Source organism: Olea europaea, unplaced genomic scaffold (genome assembly GCF_002742605.1).
Source record: "Olea europaea var. sylvestris unplaced genomic scaffold, O_europaea_v1 scaffold608, whole genome shotgun sequence".
In the NCBI taxonomy this organism is placed as follows: Eukaryota; Viridiplantae; Streptophyta; class Magnoliopsida; order Lamiales; family Oleaceae; genus Olea; species Olea europaea.
In genome coordinates, this window is record NW_019264430.1 from 521,739 (window position 1) to 532,629 (window position 10,891).

Genomic DNA, 10,891 nt, shown 5'->3' on the forward strand with positions numbered 1-10,891 from the left:
AAAATACAAGTTTATAGATAAAACCCCATTTTTGTAGCTTGAACTTGATTTCCCAAAGATTTCTCCACCTTAATGTATTCTCCTTTGTTGTGCTCCTTGATTTAATCCCCAAAATGCCAAGTAAAATGAAAATAAAAAGAAAAGAAAAAGAAAGAAAATTGAAATCGGCAGAAGACGCCGCCTGAAGACGTCCCAAAATGAAGCTTCGTCCCAGAAAATTGAAGCTGCAGCAAATCTGCCCAGCTGCTGGTTTTAATATTACAACCCTAAAGAAATTACAGCCCAAGTCCCTGAGGTTTCCAAAGTGTACAAAAAGATCACCAAATCCCTTTTTCTTTTAAATAGGGTGCTGCAGCGCCTAATTCTCTGTCCAAAACCAGAAAATGGTTTTCTCTTTGCAGCCAAGTTTCAAATATTACATGCTAGTCCCTCAACTTTGATTTTGTACAATTTGGTCTTCGAATTTTGACTTCCATTTCGATTTTGCCCTCCATAAATTGCATCCCAAATTCTCCACTGTTTGACTTGTTTGCCTTGGCCTCCAACTTCACAATTTCGTACAATTTTAGTCATTTTTCCTCCTTTTGCCTTGTTCTCTTTTTTTTGGGTGATTTTTACCTACAAAAGTAAATATTACTTAACTATGAATATAATTTCATTCTTTTCATCAATAATTATATCAAATTAAGTGCCCAATAAGTGTACAAAAACACACTTATCAGTCGCCCAAACGAAGAGTTTGGTTCCTGACCTTTGAGTTGTAATACCGGGTCATATTTCTTTGATATATGACCAGTTTGACTTGAGAGGAATCCTTCCTTTTTTCAAGGAGGTGTAGTTTGCACACCTGGGCTTCGTCGTTGCTGATTTCATTGAAGTATATTCAACGATGCGAGGGGACTCCCACTTCGACCGGACTCATGGCCTCGACTCCGTAGGTCATGGAAAAGGGTGTTTCCCCTGTTGCAGTTCAGCTAGTTGTGCGTAAGGCCCATAGGACATGGGGAAGTTCATCGACACACCCTCCCTTCAAAGCTTCAAGTTTCCTTTCTAGGGTGTGCTTGATCATTTTGTTTACTACCTCTACTTGCCCATTTGCTTAGAGGTAATGAGGTGTTGAGAAGTTTTTCCTTCTCAGTGTTGACTAGAAGTAGCTTTGTCGAAGTACCTTGTGTTCTAGAGCTGTTCCTCCAGAGTGATTACCACAGACTCCCTCGTAGATCTCCCTTAGTATGTATATAACTTCTTCCCCTCCTACACATCGGAGTAGTTGTAAAGCACCTCATCCTGAAGAACGAAGTGAGCAACCCTTCTTCTCAACTTTTTCACCTCGTTCTTCGAGGTTGGTATTGATTGATCTCTGAGATAGGCTATGATGGGTTGCATCCAAAGTGGGGCACTTTGATCCACAATACCTTTCATCTACAACGATGAAGGGCTTCGGTAAACGTTCAATTGGAATAATTTTTAACAGCTTGGAGTCCTTGTTGCTGGCTAGCTTGGACAGGGCATCCGCATATGTATTTTTGAAGCGTGGGACTTGAATCAATTTGAACCACTTGAAGTAGGGGACGAGGCTCAGCACTAATTTTAGATAAGCGGCCATGCCACTGTCTTTGGTTGCGAATTTTTCGTTGACCTGACTCACCACAATCTGTGAATCACTGCTTGCCAGAGCCTTTTGAATTACATTTCTTTAGCTAGTCTGAGGCCTACTAAGAGGGTCTCATGCTCAACGGCCTTGTTCGAGGCTTTGAAGTCAAACCTGATTACACAATTTAGCTTATGGCCCTCTGGGTTTTTCAAAACGACTACTGCTTTGAAGCCAGTCTCTCCTGACAATCCATCCACAAATAGGTTCCATGTTGGGAGCTTCGGTGGTTTCATTGTTGCCTCCGTTTTTGGGACTTTGGTAAACTCAGCAACAAAATCTGCGATGACATACCCCTTCATGGAACTTCGGGGTTTAAACAGTAAGTCGAGCTCACTGAGTTCAATCACCCACTTTAGCAATCGACCCAAAATGTCTGTCTTCTGTAGCACTTGTTTCAGCGGATAGCTAGTTAGAACTTCAATTGAATGGGTCTGAAAGTACGGTCTCAATTTCCTTGATGTCATGACAAGGGAGAGTGTAAGTTTCTCCATATTTGGATAGCGAGTCTTCGCTAGGAGTAACACTTTGCTGGTGTAATATACTGACAGTTGGCGTGGTCCTCTTTCCTAACGAGAACCGCACTGAATGCTTCATCTGAAACTGCCAAATATAGTAGAAGTGGCTCATATGGTTTGGGCTTCAATAGTAGGGATGCCTCTCCTAAGTGCTTCTTCAGTGCTTGGAAAGCTAACTCACACTCGTCCGTCCATTGGGACTTTCCTTGCTTCAAGACCTTGAAGAAGGATAGGCTCTTATCAGTGTCCCTGGAAATGAAGCAACTAAGTGCGACAATTCGTCCATTGAGGCTTTGTACCTATTTTGGCTTCTGCAGTGATCTCATCTCTAATAAGGCCTTTATCTTCTGTGGGTTTGCCTTAATTCATGTTTGGTCCACAATGTAGCCCAAAAATTGTCCCGATACTAACCCAAAGGTGAACTTCAATGGGTTCAGCTTCATTCTATATTTCCTTAAAGTTTTGAAGGTATTATTGAGGTGACCTACATGATCCCTAGCGTAGAGGCTTTTCACCAGCATGTCTTTAACATAGACCTCCATATTTTTGCCAATGACGTCGGCGAACATCATGTTGACCAACCTCTGGTACGTAGCGCCGACATTTTTCAATCCGAAGGGCATCACCTTGTAGCAATACAATCCTCTGTATATGATGAACGATGCAGTCTCTTCATCAGGTCAGAACATGGGTATTTGAGTATACCCTAAGTAAGCGTCCATGAAGCTTAGGCGTTTATGTCCAGCAGTGGAGTCCACAAGTTGGTCAATCCTTGGGAGGGAGAAACTGTCATTTGGACATGTTTTATTTAAATTGGTAAAGTCAACACATACCCTCCATTTCCCGCTTCTTCACAAGGACTGAGTTGGATATCCACTTCGGATAGATGGCTTCTCTGATGAAGTCAGTGCGGCTCAATTGTCGACCTCTTCTTTGAGTGCCTCATATCACTCGGGATTGAGGGCTCGTCTCTTCTGTCGATGTGGGGCATAGGTGGGATTGATGTTAAGATGGTGTCAACTGACCCTTGGGTCTATATCCACCATGTCTTCATACTTCCAAGCAAAGACATCTAAGTTTCTTTTCAGAAAATTCATCAGTTTCTCTCTCATTTCAGGATGCAGCATTTTTTCTATTCGCAAGACCTGCGTGGGGTCTTAAGGATTGGTGGGAAAAGTTTCAAGTTCTTCCATTGGGGTTGCATTTGGTTCAGACTCGATTATTCGAGGATCCAACTCATTAAAAGGGTGCTCTTCTTCAAGGGTCTCGATCATGTCGACGTCTTCTTTCTACTCGGCGGTATGCCCTTGTTCAGGGGCATCAAGCATCTCTATATTTGTGTCAGCTTCACCTGCTAGATCAATTATAATCACATTAACAGTGCGAGGCTCGAATTTTTGCAAAGAGTTGAGGTAACATGCTCTTGAGCCCATCTGGTCATCTCGAACTGTGGTAATCTCATGTTCAGTTGGGAACTTCATACACAAGTAGTGGATGGAGGTGACAGCCCAAAGATCCTTTAGGACAAGTTGTCCTAGTATCTCGTGGTAGGCTAATCTATGGTCTACCACCAAGAATTCCATGAAGCAGTGAGCTACCAAAGGTGCTGATCCTATCTCAACAAGTAGGGTGATTCGCCCTCATGGGACAATGCTATCGCCAGTAAATCTAAATAGTGGGTCGGTCATGGGGATCAAGCCATGTTCAATCTGCATTTTGTCGAAGGTTGATCCGAACAGAATGTTCACCGAACTCCCATTATCAACAAGCATGCGTTTGAGCCAGTTGCAAACCACTACTGCTCTTACTACCAAAACATCGTAATGGCGGTGATGAACACCTTGTGCATCTTCTTAGGAAAAAGTTATTGTGGCCATCCTGTTGGCTTCTTAGGACTAGTTGACAATGTAAGTAATCATTGGTGAATCATTTGCTTCTCTTGTGTAGTTTCTCTGAATGTTCCTGTTGTTGCCCCCTATGTGAGGTCCTTCGATAATTATATCAAGCTCCCTGATAGTTTGCCCTTCAGAGGGTGGGTTATCCTCTATCCCTCGTTTTTCTCCTTCGAGGTGACTGATCCCTTTGTCGTCTCCTTCCCTATTGGGAGAGGTGGATCTACGGTGGAACTCATGATAGTGATCCCTTCTGAAGGAGTGTGGGTTACTCCGATTTGAAGATTGAGGAGCATCCCTGCATTCGCTGATGTTGTGGCCATAAAGTTGGTAGAATGTGAAAAACTTTGCCCCTTCTAGGGGTCTGTTTGATAGCTTCTTCTTCTTGTGCTGGTTGCTGCTTGTTCCTCCTGATGGTCCTGCTTTGGCAGTTGCATTTTCATATGCCAATATCGGTACTGCATTTAGCTTGGCTGAAGCTAACGCTTATCCGGATGTGGGAGCTACTGTGTACCCTACCTGGGTCCGTTGCTAGGTGATGAGGTGTGCTGCCGGTCGTCGACCTACCTGCCTCTGAGGCGGGGAGAGTCCCTAAGCCATACGGTTTCGATGGTTAATCATTTTTTCATTGACAATCCCCACTCTCATCATCTCTACCAGTTCGTCATAAGTGGCTGGATTTTTGCTACGCACATCTCTCCAGAACAAAGTATTCATGTTAAGACCTTTTTTCAAGGCTGAAAGAGCCTCTTTGTCAGTGACTTGTTCGCAGTATGTGATTTCATCAGTAAACCTGGCGAGATAGCTTTTCAGCGTCTCCCCAGGAATTTGCCTCATATCTTGTAAACGTTGCACTGGGGTCTCTTCTTCTCTTCGTGAGAGGTACTGGTTCAGGAATGCTTTCTTCAAATCTGGCCATATTCTAATGCTCAGAGGTGGTAGCCTGCCGTACAAAACCTCGACAGCTCCAGTAAGTGTCAGGTGAAAGGCCCTGCATTTTAGTGCCAACGAGGCTCATCTGCGTCATGTACTTGGTGAGGTGTTTCTGTAGGTCTACATTTCCCTCATACTTAGGGATTTTAGGAAGCATGAAGTTTGCAGGCATTGAGAAGTTTCGGATTTCTTTGGAGAAATGGAGGTTGTCATCATCATCATCATCAATTTCGTAAGAGCGACATGGCCCTTCAAAGCCTTCCCCCTCTGACGCATTGTGGGGTGGTGGAGGTGCCCCTCCTCGACTGCCCTAGTACACTTGGTTTCTCCTCTCCCGCCTATATTCTAAACCACAATGTCTCTCATGCCTGCAACTATCTTAGCTATTCTTTCAGTGAGTGCTGTTGTTCTATCACCCGACGACGCCAGTGATGGGGTCTCCGGTGCTTGATGTTTGTTCGGAGTACCTCTTCTTTAGAGGCGCCCCTAAGTTTGAGATTTGCTTCCTCATTATTGTAACTTATTTACTTCTCTCCTTTTTCAAGGGTGTTAGGAACTTGGATTGTAGGTTGACTTAATCTTTTTTCAAGAACGTCCTTTTCAGGGTAAGTCGATGGTTTTCCGATGGCTTTTCTAATGGTAAATGGAAAACTCTTGGACAGAAATATTCCCATGGGCGGGGCCAATTTGTTGACCTCGCGAAATGGAACCTCTACATGGCCAACCGATAACCACCCCACGTAATCTTCCCTGCGCACAATAACAAACGGTCAGAAGCACATTGCTGGAACCAATGGGGATGGTGGCGACGGCATATTCTGACGGTCAAGTCGGTGATCGGTAATCGGAACTGTGCTCAAATTGTGCAAGAGAGTGGAGAGGAGAATAAATATTTCTAAGTGTGGAGAGCTAAGTCTAATATGAGTTTCATTACCTTTGTCTCTAGCCAAACCTTTGGGTGTGGAACACGTGTATGCATCTGACGATGTGAGATGTCTACTCGTAGGCATCAATCAACCGCGTATTGAGTAGGCGGATAATTAATTCTCCTGAGTTGAATTGACATAAAGTTGATATGTCACATCAACTAGATCTATAGATATGTCACATCAATTAATCCATGGGGATAGAGGATCCTGACCCAAATATTCTGAAACTGGTGACGGAGGGATCTGTTAAGGAAGCACCTCGAAGTGCTCAACGCTTCGGTTTCAGGGGGACACTTCGGTCGCTTCAGTAGATTTAGGGAGTGATGTATGTGCCTTGTAGTGCGTCAAGTTGGAGTTCGACCGAGGTTGACATCGCTTCGAAACCACTTCGTAGGGACACGTGGTGCCTCGTAGAGGAGTGGATCTGATGTGCGGAAATGGTTTGGTGAGGGACGTAACAGTATCTATTCTTATCAGTTTAATATCTGATATGTGGGCCATTGGCTCACAAGATATTAAATTAATTTTTTAAGGGGCAGAGCCCATTCCAGTAGCTTGCTATTGGGGCTCTCAGGCATGGCCCTGGTGTTGCACTGCTGCTTGGGCCTGGTGCACCCTACCAAATCGTAGTTCAATATTTTGCAGCAACGTTATGGGCTGAGAGTGGCCAAACTAAATCCCTAAAAATGGTCTGGTTTCAATTTACAACGGAAATTATAGCCTTTAGTCCTGAGTACTAATAATTGATGAAATCATTTGGAGGCGATGATAGAAAGGGGAAATAATTCTGAACATAAATAATGTCAGGGTGACTTTTTTCTCATCATAAAATCAAATGGCTTCATTTGTCAATGAGAATTAAGAAATGAAATTCTTGGTTTATTTTGGTCGGTCCAATTCCCCCTCTGGTAGGAATTCAATTTAACGGCAAGAGGAGTAATTGCTCAATCAATGCCCAAATATCAGCATCATTTAATATGGTGCGTTACTTTCAGTTAGTTCTTTTTTTATTTTTACAGGGCTGGCTTTCTGTTTAATCCCTCAAAAGGACACTTGTATCAGGCTATGGAGTGTAATATCATTACCGTCTTCTTTTGGGCCATTATATATTCTTGTATTGTAAACAGAGTTCATTCACAAGACAATACTAATAATTCTGCTTCAAATGCTCAATCCTTTGTATTGGCCTGTGGTGCTTCAAGTGATGCCACCGAAGAAAATGGCAGGAAATGGATTCCAGATACCAAATATCTCATCTCTTCGGAGAACTCAGCATCCGCCATTGCTCAGTCTCAAGATCCTGCACTGCCTTCTACTATTCCATACATGACTGCTAGGTTTTTCAAATCTGAATCCATGTATAAATTTTTTGTTTCTCCGATGTTCCGATACTGGATAAGACTTCATTTTTACCCATCATCTTATGTTGTCTTCGATTCCTCAAAAGCCTTTTTCTCAGTAACTGCTGGTGGTTTCACTCTTCTTGACAATTTCAGCGCATCCATTACTGTTGAAGCACTTACACAGGCTTATATAATCAGAGAATTCGCTATGATACCCATAAAATCAGGTACCCTCAATCTCACCTTCACACCGTCATCCACACATAATGACTCTTTTGCTTTTGTCAATGGCATTGAGATTATTCCAGTTCCGGAAATTTTCCAACCCGCACCTATGGTTGGATTTTCAGACCAGCAAATGGAAACAGAATCTTGTACTATGCAGACAATGTTTAGACTGAATATTGGTGGTAACCATATTCCACCAAGTAATGACTCGGGTTATGGCCGAACATGGTATGATGATGCCCCTTATATATACGGTGCAGCCATGGGTGTCACCTCAGAGGCTGATAAGAATGTAAGAATTGCACATTCTTCTGATGTCGAAAAGTATATTGCTCCTCTCGATGTTTATAGCACAGCACGAAGCATGGGGCCTAATTCGACGGTTAACATAAATTATAATCTCACCTGGGAGTTCCAAATCGATGTAAATTTTACTTATCTTGTGAGATTACATTTTTGCGAGTATCAACTCTCGAAGGTAAATCAGAGGGTATTTGCAATTTTCATTAACAACCAGACAGCATTTCCAGAAGCAGATGTTATCGCTTGGGGTGAAGGAAAAGGTGTGCCGGTCCACAAGGATTACGCAATACACATTAATGGTGAAAGTGGCGATGATCGATTATGGGTGGCTTTGCATCCTAATGTGACATCTAAACCTGAATTTTATGATGCAATACTAAATGGATTAGAAATATTTAAGTTAAACGACATAATGCAGAATCTAGCAGGCCCCAATCCGATGCCATTGCCTCTGAAACTTGAGACCATGTCAACGCAGAGGCAGCCATTTTCCCAATCAAAGTCCAAGAATCATGGCATAATAATAGGTTCAGTTCTAGGAGTAATTGCTGGATTTGGTCTCATGTTTGGTTTCATTATGCCTCTCATCTGCAGGAAAAGAAGGGTCGATTTAGGAGGTTCAAGCACCAGCCGTTGGCCATCAATCTACCGCTACTCTCTATCTTTCGGTACTAGAACCTCAAGTAAGACTATTGGAAGCAGCCGGATATCTAGTATGGGTGGACACCTTTGCAGGCACTTCACGTTAGCTGAGATAAAACTAGGAACCGACAATTTTAACGAAACTAATGTTATTGGAGTAGGAGGATTTGGTAAGGTATATAGAGGCTATATAGATGGAAGTGCTGCAGTCGCCATTAAGAGAGCAAATCCATCTTCTGAACAAGGTGTTCATGAATTCGAAACTGAAATTGATTTACTTTCAAAGCTAAGACACCGCCATTTAGTCTCTCTAATTGGGGCTTGTGAAGAAAATGATGAAATGATTTTAGTGTACGACTACATGGCTAACGGGACATTGAGGGAGCATTTATACAACAAGGATAAGCCTCCTCTGTGTTGGAAACAAAGACTGGATATATGCATAGGTGCAGCCAGGGGCCTTCACTATCTTCACACAGGTGCAAAGTACACTATCATCCATAGGGATGTTAAAACTACGAACATTCTGTTGGACGAAAGGTGGGTTGCAAAAGTTTCCGACTTTGGCCTATCTAAAACTGGCCCTTCTCTCGATCAAACCCATGTTAGTACAATGGTCAAAGGAAGTTTTGGGTACTTAGATCCTGAGTATTTCCGCAGACAGCGGTTGACAGAAAAATCTGATGTATATTCTTTTGGAGTTGTACTTTTTGAAGTTTTATGTGGAAGACCAGCAATTATTCCCACTCTTCCGAAAGACCAAGTGAGTTTAGCAGACTGGGCACTCATAAACATTAGGAGGAAGACACTTGAAGAAATAATTGATCCGCGTATTAAAGGGCAGATTACAAGTGATTGCTTGAAGCACTTTACAGAAACTGCAGGCAAATGCTTGTTTGATTGTAGTATCGATCGCCCTTCAATGGGATCAGTTCTTCGGCATCTAGAGTATTCTCTCCAGTTGCAGCTTGATTCAGACGGGGCAATGGCGGTGAGTAAACAAGAAACCGATTTCAATTATGCTTACTATATGCATGCAACCTTGTTGAGCATACAAGAGGAGGGTGAAATTTATGAAGAATCAGAGGAACATGGTGCAAGGAGATAATACTCTTTCTATAGTTCTGTAAGCTGCTTTTTTGTTTTCACTTCCTATATTATGGTTATCATTTTCTTTTCTACTTCACACATTAAGTTCTGCTAAGAAATTACCAGTGATCTAACATTTGATGGCAAAAAATTGATTCCTAGGAACTGGAAATATAAATATTTTTATTTTAGGGATATTACTCCAATTCCAAACATCCAAGTTACCATTTCAATATATTTCATTTGCTAACATTAGGAATGTCTTTCATGAGAAATCTTTCAGTTGTCTGATGTTCAATTATGAACACATGATAAGGGATAAAAAAAAGGCGCGTTGTTTAGCAATTCAAATTCGTGACTTCAATGGGACAAATTTAGGTTGCCAATTTAAGTGCTCATAAATGCAACAAATCTTTGACTTCAATAAGTGCTCATAAATATACCCAAGCTTTTAAAGACTCTATAAAAGTCTAAATTGAATATCTCAATACTTTTAGAGATTTTCTAAAAATTTAGATCAAATGCTCATAAACTTGTTAAATCCCAAAAAATCTTTGAAATTCTCAATTGACCTCTTTCTTAATGTAAATTTGGTAAAGAGATGGAACAAAAGAAAAGAAAACTAGGGAGGGTAATTATATTACACTACAATTTTAATTAAATGACCCTAAGTAGAATGACTTAATTACCCACAATTTTATATAAATTAAAATTATGATCATAAAACAGTTTTATGAAGACACCACAATCACCATATTTTATCCATGAATCACCTCCCAAAATCAAGTAATGAGAACAGTGGATCTAGGTACAATCATCAAGCTTATTCATGCAAAATTAGCAAAAAGGGTTCAGTATTGGATCATACGAGCCACAATCTACAAAAGACCAAAAGGAAAAACATAAGAACACAAAAACAGAGGAAGATAAATATTCGAAAAATCTCAACACAAACAAGAAATGCACAAAACTTGCTGCTGTCAAGATGGATCTTGTCCTATGATGGGAAATAATAGGGCTGGGCAAATCTCCCGAACCGAACCGATCGAATCGAACCCGACGGTTCTTGTCAAATTAAATACCCGAACGGATATCTGAATTAAGAACCGACGGGTACGGTTCAGTTCTCGGTTCTAGACCAAGAACCGAAGAACCGAATCTTCCTAATTTTTTTTTTATATTTAGTATATCAAATTATTTTAATTTTAATTTTTTTTAAATAAATTAACGATTTCTAAATCCAAATTTTTGGCCTAATAATTTGTTTCATTTCTAATTTTTTAATTTTTGGCCCAATTACCCATTTTATTGTTTCATTTCTTAGCCAAACAAGATCAAATCCACTAAATAATCCTAAACACCT

The 10,891-nt window shown here is 41.3% G+C and overlaps 1 protein-coding gene across 1 annotated transcript; it reads left to right on the forward strand.

The window, feature by feature from the left end:
* Window positions 1-7,234: 7,234 nt before the first annotated feature.
* LOC111389676 (receptor-like protein kinase ANXUR1) lies at window positions 7,235-9,547 on the forward strand. Its single transcript, XM_023014615.1, has one exon. It carries the CDS (start codon window positions 7,250-7,252, stop codon window positions 9,545-9,547), a length of 2,298 nt encoding a protein of 765 aa, XP_022870383.1. The 5' UTR covers window positions 7,235-7,249.
* The last annotated feature ends 1,344 nt before the right edge of the window (window positions 9,548-10,891 follow it).